We start from the raw sequence: 16,612 nt of genomic DNA on the forward strand, positions 1-16,612 counted from the left end.
ATGACAGTGCTCGCGGAGCGCAAGGAAATGGCAATGCAGTACAGGGCAGTGTGCAGAACAAAACTCAACGACAATACCTCTTCCAAGCCAGCTTGCAGGCGGCGTTATATACACCACCTCTGGCCTCGCAGCGTCCATCCCTCCAGCATAAGGTTCCTAGACGCTGTCCGATACAGTCTCGGCGGGTATCTGCCTGTGACAATTCTGGCCATCACGATCCCAAGACATCGACTGCCACAAGAGGCGTGGCCCTCAACCCGGGTCGCGGCAAAGGTGGGCAAATGGCGGTTGCAGAAGAGGCTCCGTCGACGCACGCAGGCGCTTCGGAAATGCGGAGGACGTCCTTGCTCATCTCGACTGAATGCGGGTTGAGAGATGGTCGATGTGGTTGAAACATGCTACGTTTGAGATGGGATGCAGTCGCGAAAGGAGAATGGAGGCCGGGAGGAACACAACAAAGCTCGGTAAGCTAGTTCGCGACGACGCTAGACGGGATATTCTAAGCTGCTTGGCCTCCGGATCTACCCTGACGTCGATAAACTGGGAAAGTATCTTTCGGCCAGCGCTTCGTCCAAGACATGCAACCAGTCGGAGACCAAACCTGCCTCCGGCCTCTTCTCGCCATCGCAAACACGTGCAGACAGCCGGTGCACGAGCTCTTGCGATCGACAGTGTGAAGCAGGAACAGAGCCCTTTCATCCGGTACCGCGACACGAACAGCGCGTACAGGTGACAACAGCCTATTTTGAGCTCGCTAAACGCGTTGCTGTAGGACTTTGCTGTAGACATCGCTACACACGGGCCGCCAAACCACCAACCGCTGCAAACCACTCAGCACGACCTACTATCGCTGCTTGGACCAATATGGCGCCTATCACGGAGCCTTCCCATCTACTCAACCCACTCGCCACTTCCCTCCAGCTCGAGACCTCAGCAAGTCAACTCGATGGCCTGCCTAGCGAGCTCGAGGACTCAGTGCGGTTCGAAACAGCACGACTCACCCAGGCGGCTGGCATCCTACTTCGTCTGCCTCAGGAAATAATCGCTCAAGCCATCGTCATTCTGCAGAGGGTTTGGACTGGTCCTGATGGCGGCAGTCTGCTTGAGCATGATTCAAAGGTCCGTGTCAACACATGCCGCACGCTACGCACTTTCACTACTTGACAGACTAACTTGAACCAGGTTACCGCCGCAGCAGCCCTCTTTCTTGCAGCCAAGCCGTCTTCTCAACCTGTGACTCCGAGACAGGTGCTCACGTCATTCGCCTACCTGACGAGTCTGCCACCCGGGCAGCTTGCGTCGTCCGCGGCAGAGGGCAAGCTGGATTCGTCATGGCATCTGTCAGAAGGCCAGTACGAGATTAAGGGGAACACACTCTACGAGATTGAAGCGCACATCCTCCGCGTACTAGGCTTCCAGACCCATGTTGCGCTCCCGCACACACTGTGCATCAACTACCTGCAGACACTAGACGTCTTCCAGTCCTCCGCCGGCACCCTTGTCGCAAAAGCAGCATTTCAACACCTGAACACGGCCCTGCTAAGCACACAACTTCTCTACCTCACTCACCAGCCCTCGGCACTTGCTACAGCTGCCATCTACCTAGCTGCGAAGGACGTTGGCGTGAAGCTGCCGGAAGTTGAATGGTGGGAAGTGTTTGATCTCGACCGGGAAGAACTTGGATTCTTAGTCGTTGCGCTCAGAAGTGCCGAAGGCTTTTCCTTGGAGGAGCAGCGAAAGTGGGGTCGGAGGAAAGTGCCAACTTCAGTAGAGGAACTTCAAGCGGAGATAGAGCGGTCTCGCATGCTGGAGAATGGCCAGTAGTCTGTTGCAAGCTGCTTGCGGATGACTTGATGTTCTGGCTTCGCTTATGGCCAGCTCCACATGCCAAACGACTCCCTTGGCTGCCAACCCTCACTCTGAGCTTCGCGGGCAGTAGACGACGCCAGAGTGTGTCAAGAGTCAAGTATAATGTGATGGATTCGTGGCATATGAAGGAAAAGTGCGGAATCCATGCCATCACACAAAAAGTTGCGAGCATATCCCTCCCTGGACCGGACCCTGCGACCGATCGTCAGTGTCAGATTGAATGATGGCGTAAGTTCAGGCCCTGTTCTACGTTCGTGAGGCATCACTTGCTGCGCTCGAAACATGCTATGCTGCACAGGTCAATGCAGATTGGTGAAGGAAACTTCAATGTCAGTCTGGACCTCAACGGATTCGACTTCTCCTGAAGTGCTTCCGGCCGGCTGCAAAATGAGGCCCTCACTCGTGGCCGACGCATAGGTCAAGCAGCAATGTTGACAGCGGCATCAAGCATTGCTTTCGTGGCTCGCTAATCCCCAGCAACGACCTATTCACAAGATGGAGCCGTCTCCACGGTGCTATACTTGCCAAAATCTGGCGTCTCCAGCTGAACAGCTTCCCCTTGCCCGCGCAGTAATGGTCTGTATGCCCACGAGATGCGCTCGTGAAGATATGTTGTGAAAACAGAGCTAGACCTGAGCTGACTGGCTGAACGGCTACAAGGCACTTTTGCACTCTCAGCGCGCTCGCGAGGCAGCAGCTCTCGGAAGGGGCTCGAACACGTGAAGCAAGCTTCGACGCCGCAGCACCAACACATGATGTCAGCCAATCGAAGCGATGTGCGGAGTCGTGCTGTACCAAGGAAAGCACAACGAATGTTGGAAAGTAGCGATGTGCTGAAGAAATTCAGCGGCGCTGCAAACAATAATCATCACACGGCCAAAGCGACCGACCCAGAGATCGCGGAACGTCATAGGACAGCTTCAAACATCACAAACCGAAGATGGCAGAAGACGCCGCAGCTGCCGGCTTCGCCTGCGATACTTCAGCGTTGCCCGAGCAGTACCTAGACGCACAGTCGAGTCAGTTCAACCACGCCCTGGACGTCTTGATAATCTGCAACCTCATCTTCAACGACGACCGCGTCCTCCTCTATCGGACCGCCGACGAGCCCAAATCCTGGAAAGACAAAGTCGGCGTCCCCATGTTCAGACTCCGGCGCTCCGACGACCAAAGCGGCCTAGAAGGCGTCCTCAAATCCAAAGTCGACCAAGTCATGTCCGAGGACGTATCAGTAGAAGAATACGCCCGTGTCGCCTGTCGTGTCCAAGTCGGTCTGGATCCAGCTCGGTTGCAGCAGAGTACGTCGGCCATGGCGCTGCATACTGCGGTCAGCTCGCCGTTGATTGAGGATAGTGTGTGGTTGAGGGCGAGTTTGTTGTGGAAGATTGAGGATGGGGTGGAGTTGAAGCCGGATGGCCATGTTTGTAGGGAGACGTTTTGGGCGAGCGCGGAGGCTGTGGAGAAGTTGCCGGAGGAGAGTTTTTTGATGGGGGTTAAGCCGGATATACAGGCTGCGCTGGAGTTGAGGAAGAGGAGGGTTTCGTTGGCTTGAGGGTTTCCTGGCTATTGTATCGATCTTGCTCTATGGCGAAAGCGAGGCTTGGTGCTAGGTTTGATTGCTGCTGAGTGCCTTGCCTTGTCTTTGAGCGGGACCTTCCCGAACGCCCTCCAGGAATCGTGGTATCTGGACCGCGCGAACCTGAAGCTCATTCGCCTGGCAGGGATGAGGTCAACGCGACTGCTCTGCTTTGTTCTTTCTCTTCGACAATGTCACACTTTCTGATGCTCTCATGCTGGAGACATCACTATGCCGGCACCTGGGTGCTGAACTGGAGTATTCATCACGCCCGGAGATTTTCATGGCTCGACGGCGAGGGCGCAGCGACGCGCACGTCTCGCGGAATATCGGTCCTTAGAACTTCTCTTTGGAGGGCGCGTGGATGGCGAAAGACATGTCACTTCATTGATCTCGTTGGACTACTCGCAGAAGTTCGTTATGCGGTTCGTCTTGAGCGGCGATACCTCTTCCGCGGATGCGTGGTATCGTGGTGAGCAGCCACGTCAGTCTGCAATGAGCCGCTTACCTTGCTGGCCGAGCTTTTCTCGACCATTACCTCGTACGATGTTCCAATGGAAACTCGGATGTCTTTCGTCCACGAGATGAAGAGCACTGCGTCCACCTAAACCGAACATCGTCACAAACAGAGCAAGATGACAGCGACCCGAAGTATTTCCTCCTACGATGAACATGGGTGTTTCAACAATCTGATAACCCAGAACCCGCATCATGCATCGGACTTACTGCCGTGGACCCGATTTTCAAGGTTCCTGGCAGCGCTAATGCTTGATCCTGGTAAGACTTTACGACAACATGGCTCTCGGCTCCATATCATGAAGTCAGCGTGATGCACTTTTTCATCTCGCAAAATTGTTTCACAGCAGCTGTGGCACGATCGCTTGCACGCTTCGTCCGGCTTGCAAGGTCGAATCTGACGTTTATGCAGCAGAATATCACTCTTGGCAGGCATCATGGCCCGATCATGCGCATAGAGGTGGCAGCGAACCAATAACAAGATGGCAGGCCACGAGTCGCTCTTGAAGCATACACATTCGCCACCGATCTGATCGACGCAACAACGACGAACATTATCCAAGATGTGACTGTGGGCCTTGCAGCGAGATCGGTTCAACTTCCGAACAAATCCTCTTTGAGCTTCTCCAGCGCGAGCTAGGAGAGGACTCCAGGTCTAACGATACTCTCTGCATGCCGGCTCCGGTTTCGCGCCGTGAAATACCACATTTGTAAGTCTTGTGCCTGTGAAGAGTGCATGACGATATATCGATGCTGGCACGGCAGGCAATAGTGCGGCAACATGCCTGTCGTGCAGGCGATGGCGAATGCATGTCATATAATGCTGTCTCCTCATCCTCGACTGCATCCTTTCCCTCCTCACCTCAACCCGCCTTGAGCCTCGCACATCGACAAGATGTTCACCAGATCCCTCGCTTCTGCTGTGGTCCTCAGTGGCCTTGCAGCTGCTGTGCCTGCGCCACAAGCCGTTGACATTTCAGCTGCTGTGAACCTCGCAGTCGGTTCTCCTGCAGCTTCTGGCGATGTCGCCGACAACCAGTCTGGCAACGTCCCTGGCTACGAGAACGCGGATGCACCATACGCCGATGACGAGCCAACTCCAATCACTGCAGTGCCAACCAGCTTTGGCCAGAACAGCATCATCTCGGCCATCTACACCACTGCACCAGTCTCCGGCCCAGGCGCTGCTGGCCCTCAGAGAAGCTCCATGCCAACGGGCACCACAACCCACGGCCCCTTCTCTGGCACAGCGACCACAACCGGTGCTGTATCGAACTCGCCGCTCGCTGCAACAGTCCCAGAGCTAGGACCAAACCCTACTGCAACCTACTACAACACCAACGGCGAGCTTCAGAACCCACAGCCAATTCCATACACCCCAGCTGGTGGTCTCGGCACGAATGGCACACTCCCTCGCTACATGGTCAACAGCGACTTCGACTACGAGTCGATCACTCTCGGTCTCTACCAGGAGTGGATTGAGCTCGACACCTTCAACAACGCTGTTGCGACTTTCTCCGAGGAGGACTTCTTGGCTGCAGGCCTTGGTCCAGAGGACATCTCCCTGATCCAATTCATGGCTCAGCAAGAGCAGGGCCACGCTACACTCCTCTCGAACATGCTCGGCGAGACCGCACCACCACAGTGCACCTACAACTACCCATACACCAACGTGCGCGAGTTCGTCGACTTCAACCAGCGCCTGACTCGCTGGGGTGAGTCCGGTGTCTGGGGCTTCATCAACCACCTGGACTCCCGCGAGGTCGGCCAGCTCCTTGCCCAATCCATCGCCACCGAGGCCCGCCAGCAAATGACCTTCCGCCAGTGGTCCGGTCTGCACCCCTACCCAGTCTGGTTCGAGACCGGTATCCCCCAATCCTGGGCCTGGACCTACCTGGCTCCCTACATCAGCTCCTGCCCCGAGAACACCACCCGCGTCGCGTGGCAGAACTACCCAGCCCTCCACGTCGTCAACGACGCGAACATCAACCGCGTCTCGCCAAACGACACGGCGCCGTTCGAGAAAACCGATAACCGCACTTCGTCTCCAAACACTATCCCACTACAGGACGAGAGCTGCATCAACTTGAACAAAACCGGCTACGGCTGCGGTCCAGCCATCGCCCACAACCGCTCCGAGCCCCTCTCCTTCCCCGGCAAGCAGGTCAAGCTCATCTGGGACGATCCCGGCCAAGCCGTCGGTCCCAACAACAGCTACGTCACCGCTGCCGGCGGCGTCGCGGGTGAGCCTAAGTACGTGTTCTGGGCGGCGCAGCTGAACTTGACGTATACCGAGTTGACCGTGACTGGTCCAAACGAGGGCTACACGTACCAGCCTGCTGGCGATGTGTATGCGGGTGGCCAGGGGATTGTTAATGAGACTACGTTTATTGGTGTGACGGATACGGATATGTTCCTGACGCCTTTCAATCTGACCATGTTGAACCCGCATATTTTGGCGCTTGGGTTATACCAGGCTGGTTAAATGTGCGTAGTAAGTAGGAGGGAGAATTGGTATGATGAATGTGATGTCCTGTGGAGGATATTGCGTGGATGAAGATATGATACCATATATGTAGCATAGCGTGAGCATCGTTGGATGCTGATAGATTGTGAATAGTAAAACACTATTGTAAAAATGTGATGTTGCACGGTGATCGTGCAATGGCATGGCCAAGTGATGAGCTGTGCGAGCAATATTCGACTTCGGCATTCAGTTGTTGTCCTACTATGCAGTAGGGCTCGAGGAGCTCGTTACGTGAGATAAGGTCACGTTATTGCAGATTGAGATGCACCAATAAGAGCGCGGCTTGGCACTTCCCTCAGCTGAATATAGCCCGCTCACCATTGCCTTCAGCACTACTCTCTCACTACGTCGTGACCTACGGTCGCAAGCTCCCTTCGGAACGACTGGTGACAACGTAGCTTCAGGAAATGGCTCACTTGGCCAATCAGCTTGATCCTCTAACTTTGACTCATCATCTCTGCCTTTTCATCCTGTGTGTCCTACTTGAGCACATCTCACCTCTTCCGCTAAACCCGTACAGCCATTCAGAGATTTTCCCAAGTTGACGAGAAAACTCACCTCCCTTCATCTCCGTGACGCCACGGCATAGATTGTCGATCCATCAACACTGATGTGATCGAGGCATGAAAGTTGCGAAAAGTGTTGTGCTGTGTTCAGTGCCGCGAAGGCAAATTTGAGTGGTATCTCCGATGTCCCATCGTCTTACTGCCATTACGGCTACCTGTACAAAGACCTTGGATCCTGTCCATGCCCATGCTCGCATGTCACGAGCGCCGCGAAATGCCGTTGTGTCTGCCATATTATACATCGTCATACAGCCCTTCCATGTTCATCGTACACTCCCTCTTTCGCCCACTCATGCTCCACAAGTTGGCGCTCGCTCCTCCTGCTTCGCCCCTCCCTTTTGAATCGCATCGCTTAGAGCCTGTTCACCATCACCAGTCAGCTCATCTGCCCTCCCCTCTATCCCATCACATCGCTGTCTACTACTCACGGTGGCAAAAGAATCTCGCTCCAACTGCTGTGCAAGAATGCAACTCCTGCGGCGAAAAATGCTACGCTTGTCACGACGCTTCGGTTGTCTGGAGATGTGATGAAGGCGTAGGTGTCGCTGGCGATGCGACTCTTGCGGGGAGCGCCGCCGCGGCCGGTGAGGGCGTTTCGTTGTTGGGGCTTTGGAGGCATTGTGTCGATGTGTTTGGGAGTTGTGAAGAGGAGTGGTTGATGCGCTCCGCGATGATGGTGGTAAGTTAGAAAAGCTTTGGTCTCAGGTCAGCTCAGGCGCTTTGGGACTGGGGCTATGGTAGGTCTGAGCTGAGATATGACAGCGTTGACGATTGCACTTCCTTCACTTTGCTTCATCGTAGCAACATTGTCACATGCTCAGGCATCGGATTCAAGGCAGCAGAGACATTTATGGTCTCACTTCTGCGGCGGCAGTACGCGTTGCTGCATGGGCTTCACTGCGAAAGTGAAGCTCTGAGACGCTGATATGACCTCCTAGAAGTTGAACGCCTACTGGATGTGTGTCTTATAGCAGGTCCGATATGGTCTACAAAGGCACATTTGTAGTAATACTATGAGCATGAGCACTGATATAATGCCAGATATTGTTCCTTCGATGCCCATGGCAAGCATCTTGTTGTCCCAGTGCTTCCTTGATCACAGGTCAACACATCTTCATGTGGCTGGGAGGTGCATAAAACGTCTTCACTTCCTATTGTCGCGGCAGTAGAAGTGAGACAGACAGTGAGTCTGAGCTTTCATTGTCGATGGCGACAATGGTAAGAGCAAATACTTCTTCTCTTCTCAACTCTCAACTTCTCCTTCTTCAACTTCTTCCGCAACCACGACTACTTCTTCACGACCAACGGCAACTTTCTCACCAATATCAACCATCTCTATCTTCATATTGACCAGTACCCAGAGACACACGACCAAAATCACGATCCAGCCAGAATCTAGACCATCAGTATCATCAACATGGCATACATCGCTACCACCAAGTGTCCTGACGTCGACGAGAACACCACCAACTACTGCGATGCCTACTTCAAGGACATGATCCACACCGCAAACCTCTGCGGAGACACCATCTTCACGCCAAAGCTGCTCTCTCTCAGCCTCGGCCACGGCGCTCTCACTCTGAACAGCAACGGCTACGTCCTTGTTAGTCTCCCCCCTTCCAACCATGCCCTCTCAGTCCGCTCATCCAGCTAACAACATCACGGCAGCCATCACTGAACAACTATATCAAAATCCCCCATCGCCAATTCTCCGAAGTCTCCTCCCGCCTCGGCCACCTCGAGCTCGTCAGCACCGACATCAGCGTCTTCCAACCCAACGCCGAGACTCTCTGGCGCCGCATCTTCAAAGACATGATCAACCTCCACACCCTCGTGATCCAATGTTACCCCTCAGAACTCAACGACTTCCAAACTCTCGTCGACATCTTCCTCCGCTCCCCAGACCTCCCAAGTCTCCGCTCCCTCACCATCGTCGGACCCAAGCCAGGTCCCATCCCAATCGACAGCAAGGCCCTGCTCAACTTCCTCTCCTATCACCAAGACCTCGAGATGCTGGGCTTGCTGAACGTCTTACCCATGGAGGAGGACGGGGCTGGAGGTCTCGCGAGGAATGTCTTATCGACGGTTCATGAGCTTCGTCAGCACGCTGGTCTTCGCGGCGTGGGATTCATCGTCGCGCCGTACGAGGGGGGCTTTCATAGTGGCAAGGAGTGTCAGAAGCCGGAGCAGTATGGTGTGGTTAACAAGTGCTTCTGCAGAGAGTGTGTGTCTGAGGCGCTGCAGTGGCTCAACAAGGGCATGGACGTGCCGATTGAGGCGGGAGGATATCAGTACGCTGACCTGGTGTGGACTGGCCCGATGCCGGATCTCAAGGGCGAGGAGGAGGAGATGGAGTAGAGAGGCGCTCTCGAATGCTTTGAGAGGGGTTGTGGTGCTGAAGAGAGGGTGCGATGATGAGTTTACGAGGCGATGATGATAGCGCCTCGAGGCGCTTTACGGTTTTCACGATGAAGACGATACGACTACGAGATGCAACGAGATTATGACATGACTTGCCACTCTCTCTACTTCTCTCCATCTCTACATTGCCATATCCTTGTCATGCCGTCCAGAGATGCTACTCAAACACAACTATCTGTATGACCGCAATGCCGCAAAAGCATTTCGTACAGTGCTAACACGAGCACGATCCAGCTCATCAGAAAGGCTTTCCATCCGTCCGGCGCTGCCACCGAACATTGTGACAATCTTTAGGGCAGGTGCACAGGCATTTAGCCTCAGCTTGATCCAGCTGGACGCATGACAAACCATGGGTCGCCTCCGAAGAGAATACACGAATGGTCAGCCTCGGCGAAGACCGTGGGCTACCTGCGGGCGTGTCACTACTCAGCAGCAGTAGTCTGCAGCAGTATGTCGGTGAGGCTTGCACGCTGGTTCACATTTGCTCAGGCTGGTGATGAAGATCTCATGCCTTGCTCTAGAGATTCTCTACATACTGTGCAACGTCGGATTCTGCCGATATTTGCCGGTGTATCACCTGTCATCCACGTTGGTCGTCCGGTGATGACGATCAAGTAAGTCTACACCTCCACCAATTGTCCTTCCTCTTCAAGCCTGAATCACCTCCCTAGCATGCACCAACCTTCCCTTCACCCACACCGCCAGCGTATTCCTATCATCACCCGTAAACACCCACTTCTCCATCTTCTCACTATACCCCAGAGAACCAAATATATCCACAGGCCCATCCCTCAAATCCAGCCCAATCTCATCTCCCACGTCCGCGAACGTCACCATCTGCGCATCCCAGTCCATGCCCACCTCAAAGCCTCCTATCCGATCTTCCAGCCCAACGACCTTTGCACCACCGCGAGTTGCAAGGTAGAGTGCTTCCTCGACGGAGAGTTTTGCCTCGTCGCCGTCGATCATGGCGCGGTGTCGGGAGACCATGACGGCTTCGCGGGCTTCGGCGAGGAGGCTGGTGGTGTAGCCGCCGCTGATGTCTGTGCCGAGGCCTATGTCTAGGCCTTCGTTGAGGAGGTGCCGGATGGGTGCGGCTCCGGATGTTAGGGCGGTGTTGCTGGCGGGACAGTGGCTGATCTTGGCCTTTCGGTTCCTTAGTAAGGTGATTTCTTCGGGTGTGAGGTGGACTGCGTGCGCGAGGATCGTCTTCGACGTCAGGAGGCCGGCGGTGTCGTAGACGTCTGAGTAGTGTTTGGAGTCGGGGAACATGGCTTTCACGAATTGAATCTCGGCTTTGTTCTCGCTGAAGTGAGTCTGGACTGGGAGGCCCGTCTGTGCTTGGAGCTTTCCCAGAAGTGCTAGACTGTCTGAACAGCAAGAAGGAGCGAATCGTGGTGTTATGATGGGCGTGACGAGCTCGAAATCTGGGTCGATCTGGCGAATGTGTTCGATACACTCCTTCGTGCGATCGAGACTGTGCTGAGCAGACTCATCGCGATAGTCATCCGGTCCCAGGGTGTCCATACACACTCTCCCAACAAACGCCCGTTGCCCACGAGATTGGCAGATGTCCGCTAGAAGATTGGTCGCCGGCACATGAATAGTCGCAAAATAGCACGCCGTCGTCGTCCCATGACTGAGCGTCCTCGCAATAACCCGATTATAAACCCTCGTAGCCTGCTTCAAATCCTCAAACGACCTCTCCAGGGGAAATGTATAAGTATTCAACCAATCCAGAAGCGTCGACTTGCCAAAAATGCCAGCATTCGGGTACTGTGAAGCGTGGATATGCGTATCTGCCCAATCATCAGCCATCCTTTGAACCTCGAGACTACCTACTCCTTCACGACAACGCACCTATGAATCCCGGAAAGAAAAATCCATGCCTCGCATTGATCCGCACAACTTTAGCATCTTCCCACCCTTCCTGTGTGGGGATCTGTTTGCCTTTCGCATCTCGTAGGACAAACGCAAGCTTGCCAGCCTCGTCGACTCCGATCATGCCATTTACAGCGACGTCCAGTTCAGTCAAAGATTCACAGTGGACAAAGGGGCCGATGTATATCGTTCTCTCCAGGGCCATGTTGCTGATAGTCTCGTTTGCAATTTCGCCCATCGCGCTGCTCTGGCCGAGTTTAAATTGCGGAATGCCGGTCAGAAGAATACGACTGGAAAATCAAAAAGAGCGATAGAGTCCATTCTGATGGAGACGTGCTATCTTTCGGCGATTGTGATGGAGTAAGGCAGGCCCGATGCGCTTCCAGAGGTAGCTAATCCTTGTCGGCCGGATCCGCCCAAACAAACGCGGGAGCTGAGACATTGCCGAAGGCAGGCACCGGTGTTGGAAGCATCGGCTCAAACGCCTGATGATGGACTACATGTAAGAAGAAGGGGAATGTTGCCAGGTGATGTCGCAAAGAACGTGATCATCCAGTGCGTGATCTGCCTCCTTGCAAAACAAGGTTCGTGCCACTGACGAGTGGGGCCACAACAGCGCACAATGTGCAACACGGCAGAGGCACACAATGGTATGAGAGTGGAAGGAGGCACAAGTCATGAACATCAGGATACTCGATGGTATCCTTGAATAGCAGATCTTTTGTTGTGGTGATGTTACAAGACTACCCTAGTTGGACTAACCAGTCAACTGAGTCCATCACTCCAAACGCCGTGAGTTTCGTCCCCATCGTCACCCATGGTGCGGTCTTCCTGACCTCTAGCTGTCCCCTGTAATTGCTCCGATAACGCCATCCGTGTCTGGTCTGCCTGTGCTTGTTTCTTCGCGATCAGCTCTACCCTCGCCCTTTGAACTTCATCGGGTGACTGCCGCGCAAGCGCATTCGCGCCCCCCTGTGGTGCGCGCAGGCCCGTCGCAGCATTAAGCCGCGCCAGACGCCCGGGCGTCGACCGCAGAAGTCGCGGAGTCATCGATGAGATCGTCGAACGAGAAGAGTGAAGTGCCGAAACTTGCATCAAACGCGCCATTCGCGAAGGCGAAAGCGTCCAAATCGCCACCAGAAGAGTGCGGTAGCAAATCTGAAGGTTCATATTCATCAGATAGAGGAAGAGAGTCGCCCACCAGGAGGTTTGCGAAGTCGTGCTGCTGCTCAGGCTGCTGGACTGACACTGCAGGTCGCACAACATTGCTGCAGAATGTTGTGTCAAGTCGAGCGGCGAGAGCATAGACGACTTCGAGTCGAGATTGTCGAAGGCTGGTGGGAGCATGCTAGGATATGCATTGTCGAAGGGTTCTTGCTTAATGGTGGGTTGGCTGAAGGTGCTTTCAGCTGGTGACGCGGGGCTTGGCGCCTCGTACACCGACCCGTGAGATTCGACAAGCGATGGTGCGGGAGTGGATGCAGTTGCTGCTGGTGTTGGTGCGTCCTCGCTGTGATATATTAGCATGTGATGGGATCATAACCAAGGTCGTGATATGACATACTCGACTCTGCTGAGAGTCACTTCGGGGAGGACGATGTGGGCGGGCAGTGGGCCGTGCAGCTTCTTGTAGGCGTCGAGTTCTGCCTGAAGGCGAGCGTTGGCGACCGCGAGTGTTTCGGTCTCTTGTCGTTTGCGCTCCCTCGAGTTGTGTGCAGCGGCGCGGTTGCGCTTGATCCGCTCGATACGGCGCTGCTCCTTCTCGTCATCGGTCTTCGCCCGCTTACGGGGTGGCAGGGCGGTCTTGGGCTCAGGGAGTTCTTGGCCCCATGACTTCCGCTTCTTCGCCGGCTTCGACTGCACGATCACCGGTGGAGGTGATGCTTGAGATAGTGCACTGTGGTCGAAGGAAGGTGCTGGCGGCGACGATGACTGGTGTAGGTCTTCCATCTTGAGAAATGATGTTGGTTCGGAAGACATGGTGTTAAGCGAAGTGGTGTGTTGTAGAGATAGAGTCTCCATGATGAACGAGTGTCCTCATGATCTGATAGCGAAGTCGAGATGCAATCTGTCCTCAGGTGTGCGCGTGTGATTTATCGCAACGGGCGTGGGCAGGCAGCGCTTTTCAACTTGACAGTTGGCAGGAACGAAGGGACAATGAGGACCCGGCTGATTGGCTCATCCCCAACTCACGCTTGCCCCAGGCCTCTTGGTCAGGGGTCCTGGTCGAGAAGGTTCCTTCTTTAATTGGAACACCTCAGCTTCCGCTCAATCCGCGAAATGGCTGACAAGGGCGACATTCTGATACGACACTCCTGTTTCACGACCACGAAGGGGGGCATGTGCATCGACCTGCGTTCACTCGAGATTGCAAATATATCAATCTGGTCGCACGTGCGTCGGCACAAGAGTGATGCAGAGTGCAATTCTCGCACCACGACAGCCGGCTTATCGTGCACCTAATGCGGACACCAACACATATGCGACCGCATACTACTGGACAGGCTCAGCTCCAACATGTGCACTGCCTTCGCGAAGGCTATTGCATGATTAGCTCTTATATGAACCCACGAGCTGCTGGTCTTGCAGAAATGTTGCCATGGTCAGCTCATGTGCATTCTCGGCTCATGGTTCAGGAGTACGAGCCGGATACCAGCTACCACAGTCGGTCGCCGAATCCGCAGGCGAGTTGGGAGCCGAGTATTCCGCTTAGAACATCTGGATTCTCACGTCGATGCCGTGTATAATGATTCATGCTGTATATAACACGCATTGATGGCTCAGTGGAGTCCAGAATTCGAGGTTACTTGCCCCATTGCGAAGTCAAGAGTTGATCCGGGTTGGAGCGCGTTCACTGACGGTATTGGTACGCATCGATCGTGAGGCGACACGATCCGGATACAGCAGTATTGTTACCCAATGCGATATGGCGAATGCTGATTGAGCGATTCAATTGCCTGCCTAGGTAACATGCACCGGCTTCTCTCGATCATAGGAATGCCATGGATTGAAAGTTCAACATCGACCGGTCTTCCTCGCAGATATAGGCTATCCTATCTTATGAGTTACTAACTTACCTTGCTATTGGCTGCTTTAGCTGCTTACTTTCCCTCGAAGAGCCTCGATCTTTGAATCCTTACAATTTTGGTTTTCCTATGACAGGGAATAAGAGCAGCCATTAGGCCTCCAACAAGGCGTGCCAGCTGTCCTTGTGAGTACTAGGCACCACAATTCCATCGAAGAAGGATGAACTCGATGCTCACACAGGCAACAAAGTCGGCAGCTGGTGACTGTATGAGCCCTGGATCGACCCTGGTGGCATGTCTCTGAAGTCATCGCACTGTTCAGACCACGTAATAAGACTGGACTGCGTCGTGGCATTGCGTCGCATGAAGACGCTGCCTTCATGTGGAGCACATACAATTGCGGCACGGACAGCTGGAAAGTACTCCTTACCTTCTGGATGGCATCTCCGACAACTGCCAGCTTCTTCTCACGATGGTCTCTCTCGAAAGAGAGGACTTCGATCGTGCTTGTGGCCTTCCGGATCACCATGGCTGCATGTCAATTCCAAGGGTAGCTGGGGGGGCTCGATGCCAGCAAGGTAACCAAGCAGATGCTGCTAATCCTACAACTGATTCTATAACCACAGAATACACTTTCCCAACACCACCTCGTGCTAATAACCTTGCCAACAAAGTTCGAAGCTAGAGTATCGTCTGAGCAGCATAACTCAGTACTCCTTCTGAAGAACCATCATCAGCCACTCGCAGTTGACCTTTTGCTAGACTCTATCGTGGGCGACCTCGATGCAACTCTGACTGACCGTTCTTTCCACCACGGTTCTGGCTCGTAGTCGACATACCCTGGTGTGCCAGATCCTTTGGTATTGCAAAGCTTGCCGCGAAAGCAGAACAAGCTACCGCAGCTGCACGTTGGTGGCATCATCCAATCGTCGTCTTCCCGCTCTAGCAGAAAGTGGACTCGGTAGTCCGACCTCGATGTTGGTCGCTCGCTCATGGGAACATGCTGCACTCTCGTCAGCTGCCATAGCCAGTCCTCGCTATCAGCGAGTTGCTTACTGATGGAGCAGCGAACGAAGCAGATTTCGAAGGCTTGAGCCTAGCTATGGGTGAGACGCTTCAGCATCAAATAAAGGTGTCTTCAAGCAGACTGTCATTGAAAATTAGCATTCTACGTCCACACTGACATGTTGAGGCATTCCACCACCAGAGCAGTACCTATCGTTGAGCTACCCTGTACGATATGTAGGAGGCTGTTCTGAGTTTCTCGACTGCCGTGCAATACCGGTATCTCAAAAACAACCACATCCGTGGCACCAGTAACTGCGGACACCATCAGCCTTATCTACAACAACGGTAGCATTACATCCCGCGCGACTCCAGGCGAGTTCGTTGCATGTGCACCTCATCCCTCCACGCTCACCGAGACAGTCAGCGCGCTGACGCCACACACCATCTCAGGAATCCCCGTAAGGCGTATAGCATGCCTAGTTATACCTCTTGGGTAGCAGTCAGCAGACCCAACGTGCCGCCCATCGACGAACACGTCTGTTTCAAGTGTCGTTGCCGAACCGAGGACGGTCGATCTCGAGGGATGTCATGGCCACAAGCTTCGCCGCACCCCAGCAATCGCCGCACCCCAGCTCGGATTCTCGCCTTCCGACACATGGTGTTGCTGGCTTGTATCAATTGCCACACACGCTCAAAATACACAATATGTAGCTCAAATTGCTCAGAATAGCATCGCGAATACAGAATTTGAGAGCCTGTGGGCACTATAGTGGGCTCCATGGTGTGTTGTTGTATGTGGTGAGGTGGTGAGAAAGCAAGAAACGCGTGAATCTCGACACGGGCGCATGAAGCTTTGGTGGGGCTCTCACCACAATCCCATGCCGAAGCGTCAACACCAACCTCTCGGCAACACAACGTGTTTTTACGCGTTATGAGTATGCAGAATACGGAAACAGATAGCTGCGAACACATTGGGAAAAGAATCAAGTTGATATGAGCAATATTGGTGGTGTTGATGATCAAAAGTCACTGGGGTGCGGCGATTGCTGGGGTGCGGCGAAGCTTGTGGCCATGTCATGCAGCTGCAGCTGGAAGGAACGAGCCTCGGGATTCTTTTGCCGTAGTCAAGCGCTGCACCGCGAGACTAGTACTACCGTGGGTGACCACGTGAGAATGCTGTATGGTTGCTGCCGAAAGAGACGAAGACGACTTTACATCACAC

The 16,612-nt window shown here is 54.1% G+C and overlaps 6 protein-coding genes across 6 annotated transcripts; 4 read left to right on the forward strand and 2 right to left on the reverse strand.

Annotated features, from left to right (window-relative positions):
- Window positions 1–864: 864 nt before the first annotated feature.
- Window positions 865–1,824, forward strand: CLAFUR5_10697 (Cyclin-L1; the record flags this gene model as incomplete). The annotated part of the gene is made up of 2 exons (XM_047909845.1): window positions 865–1,119; window positions 1,183–1,824. 2 exons carry the CDS (start codon window positions 865–867, stop codon window positions 1,822–1,824), a joined length of 897 nt encoding a protein of 298 aa, XP_047764694.1.
- A 985-nt stretch (window positions 1,825–2,809) lies between these two features.
- Window positions 2,810–3,421, forward strand: CLAFUR5_10698 (uncharacterized protein; the record flags this gene model as incomplete). The annotated part of the gene is made up of 1 exon (XM_047909846.1): window positions 2,810–3,421. The coding sequence occupies one exon, from the start codon at window positions 2,810–2,812 to the stop codon at window positions 3,419–3,421; it is 612 nt and encodes a 203-aa protein (XP_047764067.1).
- Window positions 3,422–4,856: 1,435 nt separating this feature from the next.
- CLAFUR5_10699 (uncharacterized protein) lies at window positions 4,857–6,446 on the forward strand (the record flags this gene model as incomplete). Its single annotated transcript, XM_047909847.1, has 1 exon — window positions 4,857–6,446. One exon carries the CDS (start codon window positions 4,857–4,859, stop codon window positions 6,444–6,446), a length of 1,590 nt encoding a protein of 529 aa, XP_047764068.1.
- Window positions 6,447–8,471: 2,025 nt separating this feature from the next.
- Window positions 8,472–9,412, forward strand: CLAFUR5_10700 (uncharacterized protein; the record flags this gene model as incomplete). Its single annotated transcript, XM_047909848.1, has 2 exons — window positions 8,472–8,657; window positions 8,723–9,412. 2 exons carry the CDS (start codon window positions 8,472–8,474, stop codon window positions 9,410–9,412), a joined length of 876 nt encoding a protein of 291 aa, XP_047764588.1.
- A 711-nt stretch (window positions 9,413–10,123) lies between these two features.
- CLAFUR5_10701 (putative guanine deaminase) lies at window positions 10,124–11,594 on the reverse strand (the record flags this gene model as incomplete). The annotated part of the gene is made up of 2 exons (XM_047909849.1): window positions 10,124–11,274; window positions 11,336–11,594. 2 exons carry the CDS (start codon window positions 11,592–11,594, stop codon window positions 10,124–10,126), a joined length of 1,410 nt encoding a protein of 469 aa, XP_047764589.1.
- A 527-nt stretch (window positions 11,595–12,121) lies between these two features.
- Window positions 12,122–13,378, reverse strand: CLAFUR5_10702 (Transcriptional activator; the record flags this gene model as incomplete). Its single annotated transcript, XM_047909850.1, has 2 exons — window positions 12,122–12,866; window positions 12,921–13,378. 2 exons carry the CDS (start codon window positions 13,376–13,378, stop codon window positions 12,122–12,124), a joined length of 1,203 nt encoding a protein of 400 aa, XP_047764590.1.
- Between the last annotated feature and the right edge of the window lie 3,234 nt (window positions 13,379–16,612).

The sequence above is a fragment of the Fulvia fulva genome, chromosome 7, assembly GCF_020509005.1.
Source record: "Fulvia fulva chromosome 7, complete sequence".
Lineage (NCBI taxonomy): Eukaryota > Fungi > Ascomycota > Dothideomycetes > Mycosphaerellales > Mycosphaerellaceae > Fulvia > Fulvia fulva.